Source organism: Tinamus guttatus, unplaced genomic scaffold (genome assembly GCF_059628265.1).
Source record: "Tinamus guttatus ecotype Peru unplaced genomic scaffold, ASM5962826v1 Tinamus_guttatus_pri_ptg000242l, whole genome shotgun sequence".
NCBI lineage: Eukaryota > Metazoa > Chordata > Aves > Tinamiformes > Tinamidae > Tinamus > Tinamus guttatus.
The window spans coordinates 2,443,032-2,466,498 of NW_028288776.1; the positions used below are offsets into that span (position 1 = coordinate 2,443,032).

General features: G+C 40.4%; 1 protein-coding gene across 3 annotated transcripts in view; it reads right to left on the reverse strand.

Moving 5' to 3' along the window:
* Window positions 1–23,467, reverse strand: part of PRKACB (protein kinase cAMP-activated catalytic subunit beta) — a 65,957-nt gene that overhangs the window by 27,738 nt on the left and 14,752 nt on the right. Inside the window, exon 1 of one of the 3 annotated variants that reach the window (XM_088526056.1) lies at window positions 6,591–6,777. The exons of 1 other annotated variant lie outside the window; for it this stretch is intronic. In XM_088526056.1, the coding sequence (XP_088382182.1) occupies window positions 6,591–6,777 (187 nt within the window). Of the gene's footprint in view, window positions 1–3,064; window positions 3,245–6,590; window positions 6,778–23,467 lie in introns of those variants that run through there. One more of the 3 variants, XM_088526055.1, reaches the window with a different exon arrangement.

Consider the following 23,467-nt stretch of genomic DNA (forward strand, 5'->3'; position numbering starts at 1 on the left):
GCTGTTCCCCTCGGAGTAACCCTGTAAGTCATGTGAAACTCATTCCCTGCTTGGCTCCAAACCGTGCACCCTCGTGGCTGCTCGCTACGTACGCGCATTTTTAGTGGTACATCAAAGCAGCGTTATGCCGCTTTCTGTCAAATATTTAAATGAGGAAACAGAAAACAACATGACCGAGCTCAACACTTATGAAAGTATCCTAAACTCTGTCAGAGGTAGCTGGTAACATCACTGGGGAATTTTGAAGAGGAAGAAGCCGTTTGTCCCACCAGAACTATATAGAAAGACGCTCTGCGGTGGCACCTGGACATGCCATGTCATCCTTCCATTTTCCACAGTCTTCCCAGCTGTGGGAATAATAAGATGCTTCTTGAAGCTCTTCACAGCAACCGAGTGCATCAAAAGGAAACCAATACCATTCTTCCTTCCAGCGTTGTCAAGCAGTACTTACAAAGTTCTTGTCCAACTTATCGTTTATCTCAAACACAGCAAATCATTTTTTTTTCTTGTCATGAGGCATGTTATCTTTTTCAATTCTCTATATTTTCATCTCCCAATTCAGTCACTCAAACAAACACTAGGTCTTCAACTTTAAGACTTCTTCACATTTAAGATCCATCTTTCTTCTATTCCGTCTCGCACACAATTGCAATCTTGACTCCCCGCTCCATTTTTCTATGCTGTCTCTTTGTAAATCACTTGCTACATTCTTCAGTCCTTCAGTGACTTTTGCGACCTGTGTCTGGCTCTTAAGGGTTAGTCTCTAGGACCTGTAAAAACTTGCCCAGAATCCAGCAGAGTCTCTTAGTGCTGCACTGCTCTTCCCTCACACTGCTCCACCTGCCCAGGCGGCCAGACGGCCAAGGGCTTGCAGCAAGTTTCCAGATGAGCAGCAACTTCCTGCTTTGAAAGTGTTAGCACAAATAATAACTTAATTTTACCAGGAGTTACTAGTGTAACACAAGATCTACCAGAACCAGACCTCTTAAAATGGTTATGTAAAGTTATCTAACTATAGCAAAGTTATTTGGCCTTCTAGTTCTACCTGTTAGGGGATAGTCTGTTGTGTAAAAGAAAACAACTCAAACTACATGGTCACCCCCTAAACCAGGCCTGGAAAAGCAAAGAGCTTGCCATCCTTCCAAGTCTTTAGAGACAGACTTACATTTGGAGCCTTCCTGAAAAAATGCTAGCAAACAAAACAAATTTGAGGAAATTGAAGAAAATTCAATTTTCAATTCAACTGAAGGGGGTTGCACGTGCATTTTGATAACCTTTCACAAGGAGACCATCTGCTTTTACCCACTTAAAAGATGCAATACTGCTGCACTGAAGACGACCATAAATGTGTACCAAAACACAAAAGTTATTTCCAATTTTTAGGGTCAGGAGTTAATCTAGGTCTCAGTTAATAGAGCAAAGGGATTCACCTTTCCTTTGTAACAGTTATTCTTCTGATTTGTGGATTATTTTGCTTGGGAACAGACGCGGATGCAGTTTTTTTTCTTTTTAAATGGAACTGCAAGTTGGGACGTCAAGATGAGAAAATCTACACTCACAAATTGTTGAATAAAGCCTGAGGAAGAAAAAGGAAGAAAAACAACCCATAGCCTAGATTTTGTGAGCAATTTATTCACTTGAAATGACTCAGAATAAAAGAAGAATAAAAACTTATTTTTTCTTTTTCAAGAAAATCACAAGCCCCTGCGATGCTAGACCCTTCCCTGAACACCTGGCCACACGGCTGCCTAAGGGGACATCCGCACAAGCCCGAGGTGGCGAGGCACAGAAAGGCCATCGGGACGGCCCTTCCAAGGGTTGTCCATGTCTAGGGGTGTTTTAGGCAGTCCCAACACCAAAACAAACCCTGCCAGCTGCACAGGCAGAGCCCCAGCTATGCCAGCTTGGCCAGTTGTGCCTTATCATGCTTTGCAACGCCAAAGAAGTGACAGCTATATACTTCGGTGCAGTGAGGATGACCTCAGAGCACCTTTATTAGACAAGCACATTATAAATTGATATTAGATAGGGAGTTGTGATGATTTCCCCCACTCTTTACCTTGAGTCATGCACAGAAGTGGAACGTTAGTCAAAATGGTCCTTTACATTTGTAGGGTAAAGCAAAATCTCACATACACACACCCAAGGCACGCACACACACACCACCCCGTGTAATTAATGCTTTTTTTCCTCTTTATCTAAAGCAATCGCAAATCCTGTCATTTTACAGAGCTCCAGACTCCCTGCTCAAAACAAAAAGGCATCATTTCAAAAACCCATTTGGGCTTTTGGCAAATGATTTTCAAAGGATATCTTTTTCGAATGAAATTAATGGATATTGTTTATATATTCAGACATGACTTTTCAAGGATATTCCAAATTAGAATAAACGAATCCATAATTCCATTAGATTCCACGTATAGTAAGTAGTCATTTTGGGAGAGGAAAGCAAATACTTGCCTGATAGGTTTACCAGTTCTATTGAAATATATCTTTTTAAATGACATTTTCCACCCCTGCTTCCACAAATGACCTCAAGTATTTTGCTATCCCATCATTTGGGAAGAATAAAAGCCACTGGAAAAGAAGTTGGTCCAGATGAATAACAACAAAACCCATTTCAGAATCTGTAGATGATAATTAAAATAATAAGCTTGTTTGATTTGTATCAGTTCACAAAATATAACTTATTATGGTGCCAAAGAAATTTTTTAGAGTAAACTAACAAACACAGCATTTAATTATAAAATTTTCAATCTCAGGTTTTATGCCTTATTTAATGATTTGGAATTTAAAGATTTCTGAAAGAAAGCTTTAAAATACCATTTAAAATACTAACTACCCATTAGGTAACAGAAACAATGCCTAATACAAACTGCAAATCTTTCAGATAAGTAATTTTTAATTGAAAACCATACTAAGTCAGTTACAAAACCAAAATGATCAGCAGACGAATGCATTTATTGATAGTTATGCAGAGAAGAGGGGGTAACTCAGTATATTTTTTTTTCTGATTGTGAAGACAAAACAAAAAATAATGTCAGAGGTAAGAGAAAAGACTTACCATTCATGTTGAAAAGCTAATTTTCAGAAACATATTGTTCTTAATATTAATCCAAGAGCTGATGAAGTATGCTCATCTCTGCAAAATCCCTGCTTCTATCTCCACACACACTTATACACCCTAACTGGAAGCAGGGAGGCACAGAATCCAAAAAGCTTCTCGTCCTTAAAATCTCACCACGTTTAAAAAAAAAAATGAAAGAAAAAACTCCCATATAACAAAACCCCCCAAAGCTTGTGAAACACAAGATCCCAGGAGTAAGACAGAATCAATATTCAGGACACGGATATCTGGCTTTGTTCATTAACTAGTTCTGGTCTGACCATCATTACCTATTCATGTCTAAAGCAACTCAAAATGGCAGGGGAAACGCATGCAAACACCAGGAGCTTTTAAGATGTTCTCAATTATATCAAGCACTGGTTGTTTCCATGGCAACCCTAGCCCAGAATTATCTGTTGACTTGTACCCAACTAGTAGTTATTCTAAAGCTTTAATCAATTCACACAATGTATTCTGTACATTATGGGGTATTTCAGATGTATTTTTCTCCACACATACATGTATCTAGTAATTATTCAGCTAAATCTCCACGAGAGCTTCTACAATATTTCGAAGTATATTTCATGTTATGTTCAATAACAGTCCCCTTACTATTCATCGTCCATCCATTTGCAATTCAGAGACTGGGAGTACTTAATGATAAATAAAAGTAAAAGTGTTTTCCTGATCATTTTTCTTATCCGAGTTGCTAGTGCATTTTTGTACTTTCCAGAGATCTGGAAAACATAAGCATCAGTTCAAAAATAGAAGTGTAAAAATCCACGCTGATCATCATGAGCAGCCTCAGCCTCCTTCCTTTTTCCCTCCTCTGATCTTGGAAAGAGCAACAAGCAATTAACAAAATGAAGCAAAAATCAAACAAACCAAAGAAATCAAGCCCCAGACTCCATACACTTGCAGATCATTGTATTCAGGACATTCAAAACTCTGCATGAGACACACAGTTCGAATGACCAACACGGCACGTGCCCCTCTGCCTTGGGCTGCGCAGCACAGTTCACCTGATGCCAGGATAAGCTGCTCAATTCCGCACACACTCCACCTACTTCTCAAAATAAATTAAAGACCTGTGGTATCCTGAACAAATTTCTGACCTGTCAGCTTCTAACAATTCTTCAATATAAATTCACTTGCTTTCCCATGCTACCAGGAATGCAAAGCGCATCGGAAAATCTGTTTTACATCTCAAAATAAGGAAGCAAAAACATGAGATAAATTTCAAAATCAACTACTGAAAAACCCTGCTGCCTTGGAGCACGTGACCGCTAAGCTAACCCACAGCACGAGATGATGGGCGACACGTAAAGCAGACAAAGAAAGTCCTCCAGCCCCACGCAGCTCCTTCGCCTTCGCAGCAAAGCTGGGGCTTCGGCTGCGACTTCTCTGCAGCAGATGCACATAGGCCCAGGGCTGGCTGCAACATTTCATTATAGCCAAGAAGTGTTAATATATTAACTTTATTTTCAAACAAAGTCCACGTCAAAATTAAATGCAAACAAAAATCCAAGAAATCATTTCCCATCCTTTTTTTGGGAATGAAAGGAGGCTTTTGTTGCAAATTCCAGAAGCAATCCACACCAAACTCCTGCTCATTAACCTCACCTCATAGGCAGAATAGTCTATATTCAAATATCTTTACAAGAACAGTATAGTTTTTTCAAAACTCTGCTTCTCTTTAAACTTCCTGCGAACTTAATCTATTGCCTGAATTCTATGCCATTTAACGGTTACATAAAACAATAACTGTTTTTATTTCATGTTTGCTTTCTGATGAGAATTTTCACACGTGCTCTATTTCGTTAAATATATAATTACAAGCTCTTAGTAGACAAAAACGCTACCAACACTGCACTTCCTACCTTCTCTATCACTCCTCAAGCTCAAGTTGTAGTGAAATGAGAATCTGTATTACACTACTTTTTTTTTTTGGAATAAATACTGAGATAATTAAGAGCAAAGCATTTAGAGCAAGATTCAGGATTTCATCCTTCCCAAATTTATATAACCAACCAAAAATTAGCTATCAGCTCACTAACTTTTGCTCAGAAAAATAATATATGCAACCACTGTGCTTAGTTATGACTTAAAATAGCATTTATAAGACCACCATTAATGGCATGTTTATCACCAAAAGACACAGCGTTCCATTTCCTCATCTAACATGTCATACAAGGAAGCTTGCTTTAAATAGAGGGGAAAAAAAAACAGTAGAAACTTGTACACAAACGGGTCACACTTTGTACATGTCAGCAGGTCAATATCATTTCTTATTTGTATTAAATAGACGAAATTGCTTCAGTGTCGTCGTTACTTACATAAAAAGGGCTTCTATATAAACACAAGCATATGTTTATTTTTACTGACTTGAAAATATTTTGAAGGAGAGGAGACTCACAATTTTTGCACTTTCATCATATATCCTCCCGACAAGACTTAGTCTATCCTTTTCCATCTCATCTGGGAGACCTAGATTTAATCTATTTTAGGTCAGTGCATTAACACCTTTTTGCTTCCATGTTTATGGTATCTCCTCTGAGAACATATTCAGTTCCCACTCATGTAATAATTTAAATTGAAAGTAGCGAGATATTTTCTTTCTTCATGGTAACACCATGATGTTACACATTTCCAGTAAGGCCTATATCCAACAGAAATAATTATGCTATTCAAAATCCATCAATGAATCTAAAATCCAGCACAAAATTATCATCAGTTATCATAATGTAACATTTTAAATGGAATATTTAACCACAGAGACAATAACTGACTTGCAAAACGACACATGGCTTTAAAGAGATCAAACGACAATTTACCTACATTGTGGTATTTTTTGAGGCCTCTCACTTCTATTACCCAAAATGCAGCCATGAAATCCATGAAAGTCACACGTATGCTAAACAGTTCGCTAATTAAGAAATTAAAGGTAATGATATTCAGCATTCCCATACTAAGTTAATACGCAATAGTTAAAACCAAACACAATGTTATGCTGTTTACCACAATATGACACATTTTGAAATATCACTCAAAATAAAATAACAAATGATGAAGAGTCCTATAATTAGAAAACTAATTTGTGCAGCAACGTCCGTACAGTTTAAACTTCAAAGTGTAAACATCACAAATTTTAAACAGTTTTCTGTTTCTGCTGAAAAAGCAGATTTAATTTGAAGAGAAAGGAAATAATTTATAGGCAAAAAATTCTGTGGGAGTGAGGGGAAACCTTGTCAAAACAGGTCAGTGGTGCTTAATAGAAAAGACAGAACCTGGACTATATTCTCCTGCCAGCCACCCAGCCCTCTGCCACAGCACCACTGTTCTCCAAATTAACACCTTTAGGTATTAAATTGTAAAACTGCTTCTGGAATTTATCACAGCTCAGCAATTACAAACACGCAAGTTCCTCACTTCCTAGGCAAACTGAAGAGAAAACATCTATAAGACAAGCAAAGTCGCTACTTACTGGATTTGTCCCACAGGAGAGCAAGCTCAGAGAGGTGGTGGCTCTCGTTTTCCAGGGCCACTCTCTGTTCATAGGCAGCACCCTTTGCATGCCTGTGAAAGAGGCGATTAGCAAACCCCTCCAGTCTCTGCAGCGCGGTGGCTGTCCCTGTGCACTGGTTGCAAGGGATCTCCTTTGGAGCCGCCATCTCCCTGCTCCGGCCACTTAGAAAAGCAAAATAAGGAGCTGAACTCGGAGTCACTTCGCAAAGGGCGACGCATGTGTCAAACTTCCTGTAGGCAGCGTTTTCTAACCACCACTCTCCTCTACTTCCTGTTAAGAAAAGCTCCTTAATCTACTGCTTTACACTGCCAAAAGTCTCTTCATGTCAACCGAGAATAGTTATTGAAAAAGTGGCAAATTTTGCTCTAGAGTGTGCATTTACAGGCTCTTAATGTTTATTTCACATTTTGCATTAAAACATACATCTTATTCTAAAATATAAGCCACTTGTTCTGAAATAAAGATCAGGAACCAGATTCTTTTTCTAGGCTACCGTAACCACACGTGAAAACAAGGAAAGTAACTATTCTCTGCTTCTCCTTGTAACTAAAGCCGACTGCTACCATAACCACAACAAGCTTAACCAGCTGCAATGGAATCATTAGCCACCTCATGTTTGCAGTGGGACAACTTCCTAAGCAAAGAGGTTACTTGCAAAAAATCTAATGAAGAAACCATTGGCTTATTATTGAAAAACAAACTCCTTCACATTGAGAAAAATGAGAGTAAAACAGCTGAATAATTCTAACATACACATAAACAAGATTACACTATCCTTATTTACACTGACCTCTACTTAGTGCAGCAATGAACCAAAGGAATTTAATTTTTTTCAGTGATAAACTACCAGACTGAACAGCGTTGGCAGATCCTGCTTAGCAGCGTATTCGTTCTCCCAGCTCCAAAGGCAGCGGTGAGGAGAGCCACAAAGTCATGGTCTCCAGCTCATGACATTGCTTATGTAAAAGCTCTGACTGCAAAACCTGGGAAATTACGTAAGAATCTTTATGATTTGCAAGAAGTTCGGATCTTTCTACTGGCAGAATGAATCTTCATGGGTCAGAACAGAGTGTGAATAAATTGCAATCAGTATCTAATCTTAAATTCTATTATTTTCAACTATATAATTTTGCAAGCTTAAGATGGGCAGTACAAGAAATTCATTTCTGTGAAATGGAAGCATAAACCACGGGCAAGTTTCCCAGTATAGCTTCAGCTTTTTTATATAAGATGTGGCTTCTTACTTAAGAATAATCCTAAATCTTTAGCATTTACGTAACTTGTCCCAATCTATCTGCTGTCTTACAGCCAACGTGTATTAACGATTTGACTCTTAGCTCTCTCCACCACACTGCTCAATGAGTAGCCTTCCTCGGACATCACATAACTACTTCCTAACAGTTGAGCATTTTCAGGGGAAAAATCGCAGGACGACACACCGACCCAGGCGGGTGGCAGCAGGACAGAGGGGCCTCGGCACAGTCACGCACAGAGCCGCTGCCGCCGGCCTCCCTCTGGCAGGCGCCGCAGCTGAGGGCGCTGCAGCCCATACAGGGCTGTGTTGCAGGCTCTGCACATGCAACTCCTCCTCCAGCACCTACCCAGAAGGTTGGGAGCCACTGCCTTTAACGCTGTGTGTTGCCAGCCTGGTGAGCGCTCCAGCTAGCTGGTGAGTGGCAGCGGCCCTGCAGCCTCCCCTGCCTCTCAGCCCGTTGCAGCTCCTTTTCTGGCTTCAGCTCCTCTGGCTTCTACCTACTTTGTCCCAGGATCAGTGTCAACTTCCAGGAAACGCCAGCAGGCTGGAAATACGGAACTATCAGAGAAGGCTCTGTGGACCAGCTAGCCTTATAAGGGCCACAAACCGGCCCCATGGATATATTACCCACCACATATAACCACACGCTTTATGCTAGAGTAATGCTGTGCTGCTCTATATATAGTGGTATAAGAAATAGCTGGACAAAAACAGGCTGCCTATTTCCCGGCCCGTTGCCTCATCTCTCCGAACTGCTCAGGCCAAGAGGAGCCCCTTTGGGTTCCCTCTGCCCCACATCATCCAGGGCAGCTGCCTTCTGCAGCTCTGCAGTCTCACCTTTCAGTAGGCTTCAACCAAACTGTTTCACCTCCCTGATCTCAGAGATGTTACTTCCAAATTTACCTCACTTGATGTTAGGTAACTTAAAGTCCACATGCCCTCTCTAGCCAACAGAGATGTGGTTGTGCTTTTCAGGGGGCAGAATTGCCCTCTGTCAAGTTGGGAATGCACCCTTACCTGAGATACTTGAATTAGGTGCCCAAAATGGGAAGCAGAACCATTCCTCCAAAGAGACCAAAGAACTGAGCTGCTTTTGGTGAAAATCGGTATCGAAAAGGGATTATTAAAGATATCCAAGGAGAAAAGCTGCATTTGCTTTTCATTGCCAATTTCTTTTTATGAATACTGTCAGTGAACATCATTACATCAGAAGTTCTTCTCCACAAACACAAAACAGAAAGTGAGCATTGGTCACACCTGTAGTTTATCATCCAATATTGATACACAGATGGCATTGCACTTTCCTAATGCGGACACTGCCACCACCACATATTTCCACACTGAATCCACCTCCCTCATTTCTCTGATGCTTAAAGCTGGAACCTCCCTCTTGCTTTCATCTGATCATTCACTTTACTCACATACTAATCTTCTACATCAGCATAACATTCATTTACTGACACCAAGTATTTTCTGTTACATATGAAGCATTCACTGGTGGATGACAAGTTGACCATGAGGCAGCAGTGTGCCCTCGTGGCCAAGTAGGCCAATGGGATCCTGGGGTGCATTAAGAAGAGCGTCTCCAGCAAGTCAAGGGAGGTGATCCTGCCCCTCTACTAAACCCTGGTGAGGCCGCATCTGGAGTATTGTGTCCAGTTCTGGGCTCCACAGTATGAGAGGGATTTGGAGCTGCTGGAGAGAGTCCAGCGCAGGGCTACAAGGATGATCAGGGGCCTGGAACATCTGCCCTATTGAGGAAAGACTGAGAGTGCTGCATATAGGTCTGTTCAGCCTGGAGAAGAGAAGGCTGAGACACCTGATCAGTGTCTATCAGTACCTCAAGGGAGGCAGCGAGGAGGATGGTGCTGGCCTCTTTTCACTGGTGGCCACCGACGGAACTAGGGCCAGAAACTGAAACATCAAAAATTCCACAGAAGCTTAAGGAAAAATTTCTTACCAGTGAGGGTGACAGAGCACTGGAACAGGCTGCCCAGAGAGGTTGTGGAGTCTCCTTCTCTGGAGATCTTCAAAACGCGCTTGGACGCAGTCCTGTGCCACGTGCTCTAGGTGACCCTGCATGTGCAGGGGGGGTTGGACTAGATGATCTCTAGAGGTCCCTTCCAACCTTAAGGATTCTATGATGCTATGATTCTGTGAGTGTATAAGTACATCCTGTCAGGCCTGATTAAGATATATATATTATTATTATTTTATGAAAGCATTTTTTTTTTAAACTCTAGAGACAGTGGCCTACGAAACCTTTCACTCTGCACAGAAGGATACCTTATTTCAGGTCAGCTCTCAGGTCAACTCTAAAAGAAAGGAAGAACTGTTATATTATCATCTAAAATGGTTATGCTCGAAGACGGGAGAAGCGGCCGGCTGCCCCAGAGCGCTGCGGTCCAGGCTGCCCTTGGTAGGGGGCTGTGCCCAGCACAGCTGAGCTGCTGCGGAGCTGCCGGGGCTGCGCGGCACCCATGGAGCAGCCGCTCGGAGCGCGGCGGCGGCGCTGCCATCGCAGCCCGGCCGGCGCCTGCACAAGGAGCGTTACTTGCACTGAAAAAGTGTTTCCAAGTTCCTGATTTCTAAAACTTCTGTTTTACACAAGATAATGAAACTCCAACTTCTCTTTCCAGACAAGTTTTTGTCTCACTTAACACTAGGCAATATTTTAACACACAATAAAAAGCCAGAGAGAAGGGAGAGAGATTAAACAATGAATCGCATTATAGGTGCACAGTTCTATTCCGGTGAACTGCATTTCAGTAGGAATGCATAAGAAATCTACCCCAAAGGATAACTTTAAAACATCACCACCACGAGGACAGCAACAAAGGCCAACGCTGGGCCCTTTAATCTAAAGGTGACAAAACTGTTTGCACTATTCTGCTTGCTACCTCACCAGCTCAGGTGCGATGCCAGCAAATGCTGTGTTGGGCACAGGGAATAAAGTGCTGCCCTAGATCCAGTGCAGGGATTTTTCAACTCGGCTTCTTGCTGAGGAGAGGTCAGGAATAACACAGCTACACGGCCAGTTCCCTTGCAGCTATCCCTACTATAACAAGGCATTTAGATTTCTAGGAAGCAATCCCACCATACCAATCAGGCTGCAAAATGAACTCTTTAGAAAAGGGGGATCCTTCTTCCCGATAGTCAGGGGAAAAATTCTTTAAAACACAGACTCTACACGTATGCACACAACTACATGCATACATACCAGCATAACTACCAGCAGGATTTGCACATTCTTGTTTTAACTGAATATTGAAGAATGCAAACATTATTAGTACCTCAAAATGATATCTAGGATTTTCTCCAAGTAAGCTTACAAAAATATCCTTGCATTTGACTGAGGCACAGAAACAAAGAAATACTAAATGCTGCATTACACCTATATACACTTGGAATGTATTTATTTTACTACTAGAGGCCAATGCCATACTTCCAAGTTTCACACACGGGAATAAAACCCCAAAGCCCATGCCAGAACTGGGAGCAGCCCCCTTGGCATTAAACAATGGTTAAGCATCAATGTCTTGCAGCTAAGAATATATAGGAGCTGTGTGGACAACGCACTGTATTACTTGACAGGAACTTGGAAAAATGGATCCATGTTGTGAAACAAGTTCCAGATCATCTATAGGTGACAAATATTTAGGTCTCCATTCTAATCCTGAAGCTTGACATTTTTCTGCATCCCTACAAAACTGAATTTCAGTTCATCTGTTTGAGCATATTCTACTCCTTGTTAAGAGCTAAGTAAAAATTCTCCATCTTTTGTAGCTTCCTGAAAAGAAAAAAAAAGGATTTAAAATTAGCCTTTCCGTTTTTCAGCACTGGCCTTTGGCCAAAAACAAGGAAGACATACCAAGCTCTTCTCTGCATGTTTATTTTGTTCATAATCTATAGAAAAATAAAGAAGGGACACAGGGATACTAAAAGAACTCTTTTTCTTTTCTTTTTTTCTTTTTTTTTAAAGAATTCAAAGATTTTTTAAAAAATACAGAGCTCGATGAAGCACATCCTTCCCTTTATGCTTCAGTTATTTCAACAACGCAGGCCCAACTTTATTATTTATTAAAAACAGGAATGAGGAAGCACTTGATACAAAACAAAACGTTAGTGAGGGTTCCTCCATTTTTAAAACCTCGTGGATCTTACTGAATTTAGCAGGTCTGTTATTGACATGTAAAAATTTATATCTTGAAAAATGCTGTAAATTCATTTCAGAGTTATATGACAAAGAAAGGGCATTTTCAAATATGAGTAAAAACAATTTGGCCCACTAATAATTTGAATTTGAAAATGCCACTATTTATAAGCATTCAGTAGTTCATAGTTTTACAGCTTGGTAAAGAATATACCCTAAAGAGCCTCACGTTCTGTGCTATAAACACAAGCAAACTGGTAGGGCCTTTTTACGATTGTGATAGAAAACTGAAAAAGGATATAGATATCCATTTAATAACTTAAAATACCACAAATATTACTAGAAATTATGTGAATAAATTACTTGAAGAAACACAATCTGTATTATGCTTTGCTAGACACACATATTTCCAAAGGAATGGTGGGTAGAAGGAAAGCAGGAAAAGGCTTCTTGGAAAAGCGGACGCATTTTTGATTTCCCCATGCGTTACGCAGAGCCCCAGGTCATGGGTCTGCACAAGCTCCTGCAGCACACAGCAGTGCCCATCAGCATCTTAGGCTCAACGGCTGCCCTGAATTTTGAAAGAAAGATTTTTTCACAGCATTTCCAAGCAAAATAAAGACAACGCATAATTTCACTGTTTAATAAAACACGACAGAGCAGAGCGGTAGAGTTTCACTGCCCTCCTACACGACCGCTTTTCCGAATGCTGTCATTAACCCTTGCCAGCGAGTGCGGAGCGCGGGCGGCCGGGACTGCAGCACGGCTATAAATAGCGCTGCCGGGAGGAAGTGGTTGCCATGGCGATGCTGCTCCATTTCTATTTTGATTCCGCAGGCCGCTGCTGGCACCTGCCGTGCGGGCGCCTCACTGCAGCGCGCCCAGCGCGGCCTCGGCCGGCGCGCGGAGCCCGCGGCGCCGCTCGCTCCCTCCCCGTGCCCGCGCAAAGGGGCGCGCACAAAAGGGGCCGCTAATGCAGAGAAACGGATAAAAACAAGAACTAGCACACAGGCCTTGCAGCCAGCATCTCACTGCTAATATGTGAGCTAAAAATGTTCACCTTTCCTGTCAGCTCTCCTGTCAAAAATTGCTAAATTCATCATCCAAGATGATTTTATTTTTCATCTACATGTACCATGACAGCAACCAGGTTCCCCCTTCAGTGCTGCTCTGAGATCAAATAGCTCATAGGTGCGACCCCAAATCAAGTCCTGAGGAGCAGGAGGGCCTTTTACTACAAGTCAAGTCTTCCACCAGACTGACCAGCTGCTCATCAGAGGATGGCCCTTGGCGCCCAGGGAGAACAGGACTTCTTTCCCCCCCGTTTTTCTCACAGCTTCCTTCAGGATGGTGCTCACAGTCCATCCTCCACTCTGTTCTTCAGCACTAGAGGCATCTACCTGAATAGGACAGAAGAGAAACAAAGAAGCGGCCACCAGAAGTGCACCTGGAAGACAACTCGTTCCAAACAAAGTCTTTTATGACTTTCTCCCTTGTAGCCCTTGGTCCTCAAACAGGTCGCCAGCTGCCCGCACAGACGTGTCTCACTTCTGCACTGATCAACAGCAGCAAGACTGCAAGGCAGAGGCTTCCAGGACACGAGCAACGATTACACAACAGCTCCAGAGTAAGACAAGAGTTTAGCGAAGATGCATCTGAAATAGCTGCTTTGCACATAAACAAAAACGAGAAATCTTCAGGAAGAACTTGAAGAATCTGCTTAGTTCATGCTCTTTGAGATCAAAAGCTAATTTCACAGTCATTTTTTTGGCAAGGTTAATGTAATTTGACATGAAATAAGTTATTTTGTACAAATCCTCTTAGACTACTTTTATTCTGCTGAGAACTAAGATCTGTGTAAGTATGTGTTGCTCTACGTGTATAAAAATAGTTGTCCCTCAAGACTTTCGCTTTTAGACAAATGAGGACTGGAAAAACAGACAGATAGGTGCATGGACCTATTTAAATTAAAAATCAAGATTAAATTTTGGAGAAATATAAAATATAAACTCAGTGCCAAAAATCTGTAACAGAGCAGATCACTTATTTTGTGCAACAAAATAATTTTGATCAATAATGAGTATTATGGATTATTCATCACAATAAGTGAATGAAAAATGAAGTAATGAAAAAAGGAAATGAAGGATGTGCCTGAGTAAGCAGATGTACACGACAACTGTTAAGTAGACATATAATTCAATGTATAGTTGGTGCACAGGTGAAGACCCTAAAAATATGGGAGATCATTCTCCATCAACTGGACCGAGGAAACATTTCTGTTTAGCAGCGTGTATTACAGCTAGAGGATTTTTTTTTTCTTTCTGAAGTAAAGATTTACACATTTGTGGAAGGCTTTTTGCCTCCAGAGCTATTGACTGTGATGTCTAAGTTGCAGAAATGGCAGGCCCAGATGAACGCTGGTGCTCTTGCAAGTACGGCTGGGGCCCACAAACGGCATGCTGAACCAGGGGCCCTTCTGCAGTCACCAGTACCTGGAGAGCACAAGTTCCATCATCAATAACAAAACACTACCTGCCAAGGAGAGATTTTGCTTAACCACAACTATTTTGTTCAGCTCTGCATATCTGTTCTACAGAAATGGACACCACGATTCACAGGGCTTCTTCACCCCTTTCTTTTGAAAGCCTAGCAGAGGTACCATATGAACTTGTGTATCAAGCGCATCTATTCCACTGGATAACTGCTTCCCTCCATAACAACACAGTGCATATCCCTATGTGCACTTAACAATACGATGTTAAAATACACAATAGTTTCATCTTTGTAGTTCTGTGGCTACATGACACGGAAAAGAGGGATTGGTATCTACCTAGCAGTGTCCTCCACATGAGCTAGGGGGAAACATTGGCACTGAATTCCCAAAAAGCAGAGGGGATACAACAGAGCCCAAGATAAGAGGGTGCTGGAAGCATAAGATGATATTTTGAGCTTTGTTACACGTTCCAAATAATTCATTGTGCTAAATAAGCAGTGTCCCAAATACAGAAAAATGTATTAATATACAGGCATCACAGTGCAGACAGCAGGATTTCTGCATTTCTGTATCCAGTATTAAAACATTGCATATATGAAATTTATGTTAGTCTGCACTTAAATAGAACACCAAATCTCTCTGCTAGTTTAAGATCAAATGAGGTAAGAAATTCTAAAACTATAATACAGAACTGCAAGTTTTAGAAGTACTCAAAGTACTCTTTCATCTTTGGTATGTTTTATGAACAGAGCTGAAATACCTCAGATTTTTTAGAGGGAAAAAAGCACCTCACACAAACCTTGCAATTAAAGGCTAAGGGATATCCCTGACATTCTTCTTGGTGAACTGTCTGGAAAGTGCTCAGTTTTTTCTTTATTTGCCTCTGTAGCAGATATTAATTTGTAAATCATAATTTATATCCAGCTTGTTTCATGTAAGGTGGATTTACTAATAGTTCGGATATACTGATCTTTAAAAGGCATCTGTATTTGGACATAACAAATTATTTACACTAGTTTAAAAAAAATCAAATTAAAATGAAACATTCCCATTCTGTTATTTATGAAATATGTCTTCCACTTACAGCTCACAGACAGCTCACAGTATCCTTCAAAAAACCTCAAAAGAAATAAAGCTCAGACAGGTTATCTTGAAACTGAGAAAACTTCACTGTGAAAGGCCACAGCGGACAGGAAGAATGGGCCTATGAGGAGCCTTTGGTCCTGCTAGGAACTAGAGGGAATGGTTTGTGTGTGTGTATATAAATAATCTTTCCCTCTTACACTTACTAGGAGAGAGAAAGATGTATCACTACAAATATATTTAATTTACTCTAATATTTAAAGACAATAAAAGCAGAAGGTACTTTCCAGGATCAAAAAATGATAAATATCAAATTCAAAGTTTTGGGTTTTTTTCTTCGTAACGTAAACCTTCCAAGATACCATTTCTCCATAAAAGTGCAGAAGCAAGAGATAATTAAAAAATATTTAAGAATTCATAAAATAGGATTCTAAATGTTTCTGTGTTATTTTACATATAGAATCAGGAGATTTACACAGAACTTGCAGTAAAGCTTTAGAAAGGAGCATTAATAAAATACACCATAACCATGCAACTTGTGCTGTCACTTTAGTAGGCAGGATGAGTAACAGGAGAGAAAAAAATACAATTCCTCAATATTGTATCCTCCAGTAGCCATAAGCTTGCAATCTTATTTATTCTCAGAGAAAAACGATCAAAGATTTTTCACAAGATCAAAAGAAAATACTAATATCCTCTCTCAGAGCACAGAAACGTTACAAACTATGTAGAAGATAATAGCTTTACTTATTTTGCCCACATAAAAATAAGTGCCTGAAAATATAAAGCATTTCATTCCAAGAAGTTTGTCAATTCTGCATTTTATATAAAACACAAAGATTTCATTCTAATAAGCAGCTTCTTCAGATGCTAGCTCTAACATACACACAAAGGCTGAACTCACACAGTTCATCAATATTTTAAAAAGAATATTTCATTTCCGAAGTGCAATGAACACTTACTTTCAACTGACAGGCAACCCATTGCATGTGTCCTTGACTCAACTTAAAGTTGTTCTTTCTTGTATTAGAGCCAACAACAACCAGTAATTGTAATCATAATTATCCCTGATCTGCTTTAAAGAGTAGCAAACAACAATTAAAAATGAATGCTTCACGTCACTGCATTTTGTGCTGTGAAATGCCACCAAGAGCAGCTAATCGGGACAGGTCACCTCAGACCTCTGACATGCAACCCCGCATTCTCGTAAATAAACAGACCTCTCTGCCACGCTTACCCAGAGAAATCCCCAAAGCCATAGCCACGCAAGACTGGATCCTGTGGATTTCTTCCCCTTTGCCTACTGAACTAAAACATTCTGGGAAGCACAGAAATGTTTGTGGCACTGATCCAAAGAACACAACGCATTTGGCACTGAACAACACTGCCATCAAAAGTGACTCTCCAGTATAAATTTCTTCCCACTGGCCCTTACTTGAGAGTTGCAGAGAGGAAAGGTTCACACCAGATGAAGTCTTCTCGACACCTTCATACCTTTAACTCCAGTCTCACCCTCGCCTCAGTAGCCGGAACATCTGCTAAGAAATCTCTCAGGCCGATCTGGCAGCTGCCAGTCTAAGAGCTTTGAGCCTTGGTCTGACCTTCCCCTGCTTAGGCTTTGCCAGCGATAACTGATGAGAACTCATCCAGTCTACTAGGGGGCTTCTACGTATCAAGGCAAACCAAGAAAAACAAATAACTGATTAAAGATTTTTTTTGAGTTGCCATTGCTATTTCTTTTGACTGGGACCTGATCGAGTTCCTCGTGCTAGGAGGAAACAGGAAGCAATCCCAGCACACCTACACAGGTCAGAACCCGACTCTGCAAAATCACCACCGGCTTCCCTGCGCTCCCTCAGCTGGGGCCGCGCACGAGCCGGAGGAGGACAGAGGCAGGTCTCGCACCAGGAAATGCCCTCTGACAACCGCCAGCCTGTCAGTGACCAAGTACCAACAAAGTGTCTATGAACAAGTAAATAAAATTACAGAATAAGATTTGAAAATCCCTGCTTTCAGCAGAACCTTATGATGGCATCCTGTGGGTTTGTTAGCAGGCGTTCCTTCCAACGCTATTTTTATTAACTTAATTTACTCAAAACATTTTGAGAAAAATGAGTAAAATTGTTTAACTAGCCAGAGGCTTCCTTTCTTCCTCATGGAAAAAGGAAAATGGTTGACTTGGATCAATCGTCAGATGCTCATAAGTCTTCCTAATGACCTCAATACAGAGTTGTTATTTCTGGGAGTCACATGGAATGTAGGAGGATGCTGGTTTCATTCCAGCTCCACTCAAGTTCTACCTAAAAAACTGCCAAAAATGGAGCACCATTTGCAATTCAGTGTGTAAATTTCCAAATTTACTTCCACTATAAAATCTACTTTCCTGCCTTCCTGGGGAGACTGGGAGTAAGCACATGGCACCCCTTGTAAGTGAAACACCAAAATAGGAGGTTACTGACAGTAAATGCATTGAAAATACCTAGGAGCACTCTCTTCACCTTACTAACCTGATTAAAAAAAAAAATACTGATACTTAATTAAGCAGAAATCATTCCATAAATGGTTTTACTCTATATTATATTAACCATGAGAGCTCTAAATTATGTCCAGCACCAACAACCCATCAACTTGAATAGTTTATGTGCAGTACCAGCCCCTTTAGCGCATAGTATTCAACAAAAAATGTATCATACAGATGCCATGCCCCAACGCGCTGATGTACCAACTCCAGGTAGGACGACCCACCTCCCAAGCTCTCGGAAGTGAGCCCATACTTCAGGCACATAACCGGCAAGTTATGCCAGTAGCTTCAGTTTCAAGAGCATCTTTATTAAGAGCACATCAATAATTTTCATCATCTCCCCATGGACTGTAGCTCTTAAAACTGTACAGAGCTCCCTGATCTGTTATTTCCCAGAACTAACAACGCAGCCTTGGCAAATGGTTCGAGACAGAACACAGGACCCCCAAATTGGAACAAGCGTCAGAGGAGGTGGACACCACTAGCATTTGACTGGATGTGGCTTATCAAGCTCCTTCATAAAACACCACTCGGCCTACACCGAAGAGGCTTATAAACTTACCCTAAGTTATCTTACTTTCCGACTACAACAACTTAGACTAGTTTACAGCTTTGTACTTTGGTGGCAGACTTGGAGCCTCATGGCCTTTCACGTTGAAACCTAAACTTTCTCTTTTGCCTTCTTTCAGGGAAAAGCCGATAGGCAGTGTGCACACTCTGTTCAAGAAAATGAAAAGCAAAATCGATATCCTAGGCATCAATTTGCTTATAGTCAAGAGAAACCAACTCAGCAAATATAAGGAAAGAATATTTTCAAAAGGATTTCAAACAAAACCATTGCCAACCAGAACTAGTAGCTCTGGGAGCAGAATGCTGGCAGTCACCTGAACAATTTATGAAAATATCAATGCAAAAATTCAGGAAAAAATACTGTTTAAGAGACAAACTCCTCTCAATGCTCTCCAACAATAAAACTTATGTTTCATAGTAAATAGTTTAGGTACAAGAGTCTGAACATAAAATTGTGAACATCAATATGTGAATATATATGTTATACAGTGTTTTTGAAAACCAGAATATAGACAATATTATCAAGTTATCAAGTGATAACTTGAACAACCTTATTAAAATTACTGAAGTTTCACTCCCCTGAAGTGGTGAATTCACATCTAGAGATACAAGTATCCAGGCATGTGACCAGGAAAACAGCTCTGTGGGAAAACAAGAGGTCTCATAAATAAGCATTATACCCTGTACCATGTGCAATGGAGCCAAGCATGGATGTTCTCTCTGCCTTTTCTTTCAAGCATCTTTTTGCATGCAACTTCGGCAAGGAAATAGCTCTTTAATGCAAGTTTGTCCAACATACTACACATTCAAATATTTTGATTTCAGCCCAGTTGCTCAGCATGCCAAAATTTCAGCCACATAAGGGCAACACCATTTCCCCACGAGTCCTCTCTTAATTCTGTTGTATCCATTTGAGGAGTTATAGCCCAAAATTGATTCAATGTAATCTCATCTCATTATCTCAACTCTTCTCACATCAGTTTGTGAACTAAAATTACTTTAGTTATTGACTGCCAACTGTGCATAAATGGAAGACAAAACCTTCTTTAAGATTCTTCAGTATTTTTGCAACTTCTGATACAGTTGACAATGCATGGATACCAAACTACAGATACACTTTGGCGTGTTGAAAAAAAAAAAAAAAAGAAAAGAAAAAAAAACACAGAATGGGTCAAGCACTACTCTCAAAACCATTTTGATCCTTCTCAGTTTGTAGAGGGTAAGCGAATACTGAATACTGGCTAACATACTTTAAGATATAAAACTCAGTGGTTGCAGCATCACTAACAAATGTTGATCTCTACACAGAACTGAAAAATTTCTTCTGCTCTTGGGGAGTACCTCATTAGTCATTTCCAAGACAGTAGCATGAAGAGTGACTTCAGCCAAAAAACAAAACAAAAAGAAATCCACAGACAGCATGCAAAATATTTGGCACATTGGCTAAGTGATGAAAATATCCACACTCTATTTTGGTTTATCTATGTTTGTCACCTAAGGGTGCTCTCTTGGATCCCAAACGATGATGCCGTTGAGTGCTAAGGTAGTTAATGCTCCTCTTATCATGTTTTGTTAAGATGCCGATAGCATCTCTGCAGTGGCACTTGTCACGAGTATTTTTTGCCTTCGCAACTCTCAGACTGAATTACTACAAACAGCAATTACACAGGTTCACCCTCGAAAGCCACTCCAACTACAGCGAGCGTAGAACACAAGTGCGGCCCTCCACGCACCCCCGGCACCAGCCGTGCTGGTAACGCTTCCTCCCTTCTCCTCAGATTCATCTCTCCTTATTTTAGAGCTGCCTTTAACCTATCAAGTACTACAAATTCCTGATTGCTCTGGAGAGCCCCTCTTACTTGACTCATTTCCATGACTATGATAATTTGGAGAGGTAGCAGTCAGCTACGAAAATCTTAACATTTAACTTGGATCCCAGGATATGGAAATGGAGAGATTCAAACTGACCATCACAAAACAAAATAAATACTCACTTTGATATGACTTTTGAGTTCTTTTTAACACATCTCCATGATTACAGAATAGGAAGGTTGGAGACGGTGAGCTTTCCATTAGTCAATTTTTATTTTTATTGAGAGCCATTTGAAACATCCAATACACCTTGAAAAGCTGGTAACAGACACAAAGGGAAATGATAATCATTTCTTTGGTGTCAAGTAAACAAATGGAGAAAAACTTTACAAAACAAATACCATAAATATAGTTCCGAGCTCATGACTAGCAATGTACACCTCCTTTTCCTTTGTAGTATTAAAATACCCTCAGAACTAAAAGAAGTTTGCTTGTTTTGAAAAGGGATTTACACTATTCACTTCAGTTTTGTTTCAGCTTTTTGTGATTAATAACATGAAAGCCTTGAAAGCTGGCCAGAAAGACCATGGGATAATACATGACCCTATTAGGAGGCGCTTTACCCAGAAATACATAGGAAACCTGTCCTGTGACAGAAGCCAAGAGTTTGCAGAGTACTTTCCCAGAGTCCACTTAGATTTAAAAATAGATAAGAAGTATTATGATACAGCAGTCACATGTGGCACATGTGATCTATTTTGAGCTAAAATTAATAAGCACTTTGAGAACGTGAAGTAAATTGATATGCTAATTGCCATAAAATAAGCAATAGCTTTCTGCCTGTAACAGGCTCACTAACTTCAATGCACAACTAGTGAAAAAAACAAAAAAAAAAAAAAAACAAAACATGTTTTACTTAAAGTTAGCAGAGGTGTTACTAGAAACCTCTGGGGTTTATAAGGAGTCACTCCTCAGTATTTCCTTATGCATACAGCTCCCAATGTGCTAAGTGTTTATTTGTAGTTGGCTGCCAGTTTTCAGATGGAAGATGCTTGATACTGCCAACTATTTTTAAGAAGCTTCTAAAGGGATACACTTTCCCCAGCAGAAAATCAGCAATGGTTAAAAGCACAGGACTGTTAAGCCTGACCGTTAAGCTTGGCTCATTCCTTGCTTTTCTGGAAGATCCTAATGGAGAAGTATGGATTTAGGCAACCACATGACTCCAAGTTTAACACCCTCAATTTTCAGTGCATCAACCTCAGATAGGAACAAATACTGTGCCTTGACTGCAGATAAAAGCTGAACTGTATCTACAAAACCCTTGATACTTTGACACCGTGGCCTGACAAGTTTCTGTTGTTCTTACAAAACACAGAAGGGTTTTTTCTTTCTTTTTCAAGACGAGGACTTCTGGGTTTAACCAAAGAGCTTTCGAACTGTCTCAGCACACAAAGGTTTATCCCACTCTTTGCTTTTTTCTGATATCTAAACCTTCTGTTTCAACTTGCAGTAGTAATGATACAAATTGAGGTCAACTTCTCAACATTTCTAATACATTTCTCAACTCCAGCATAAAAACATGAGGTACAAGCCTTACCACCAAAAAAGGCACTTGGCAAACCCTTAATTCCACTGGACATTCCATAAAGGATATCCAAAGTCAGCTGAACTTCTGCTCAAAGCAAACTAATCAACTATCCAGCTAGCTGTTGTACTCATCTCAATACTTATAAACTGGGACATTAACCAGCAAGTTAAAAATAGTTAACACAATTTTCACATGAATAAATACACAAACAAAATTTTGTCTAAATTACTATTTGTCTATATAACGTATTTCAAATGGCAATCTACGTGTCCAGGTCCACACGCAGCTCCCGCAGCACGGAGCGGTGCTGACGGCCCCCCAGGATTACGCTCCGCAGGAAAGGTACCCGTCGGACTGCTCCATGCGACGGGCAGAGCCCACAACCCAGGAGGCTGCCGGACAGCCAAACCCTTAAGGCACCCCGAGAGGTGGCCACTATCCCCGCTCCGCAAGTGGGGCCTTAGGGCAGGGTGTTTCCCGCTGCACGGATGGCTCCTTCTCTTCCCTTTCTCCCACAAGGTGACCAGGTGGTAACTGGGTACGTATTGATTTCACAAGGAACTACAAAACACTCCTACCTGCTATAGAAATCAATACAAACAGCACCCTGAGTAATCGGGAGGATTTCACATACATTTTTTGACAGTTGCAATGGCCTCTTTTGATTATGGAAACTTTTAAGGAAAAAAAAAAAGAGAAGGCAGGTTTAGGAGCGTTTCCATCAGCAGATTCCTTCTACAACAAACTCACTCTCTGTGCAGTAGCACTAGAAGGATGGAACACACACACATTTTTTCATAAAAATAATTTTTCAATAGAGAATAGCAAGTCTTGAAAATGCAGGGTTCCTTTCCTATTTTTGATCACAATTTTATCCATCTTGGCTTACTTTTCAGAATTCTAACTTTTTATTTTGCTTGCCTATGTATGCCACCTTATTTACCTGTAGCTATGGATCCAGTACTTGTGATTTCCAAAATGAAAACAAACAGGGGAATAAAAGATGCAGTAGGGCCACCTTGGGAACTCTGTCATACCAAAATAACTAAGATTTTGAAGCTATGCGATCATTTCACTTTATAATACAGCGACAAAGTTGGTGCAGTAGTGCATTAAGGAATTGCTTTTTGTTCTACTACATGATTAGAACCATAAGAACAAAGAGGAACACACATTTTAAAATTCTCTATCCATTCCATTATTTAACTTGAATAATTTATACATGAAACTTAAACAGAAAATTGTTAAATAAATTTCAATCTGAGCAAACGTAAAACTTCGTCTAATCAAAATAATCAAACTGAAAGGCAGCTTTAAGAAAAAGGCGTGTATGCCAATCACCAAAAGAAGTCAAAG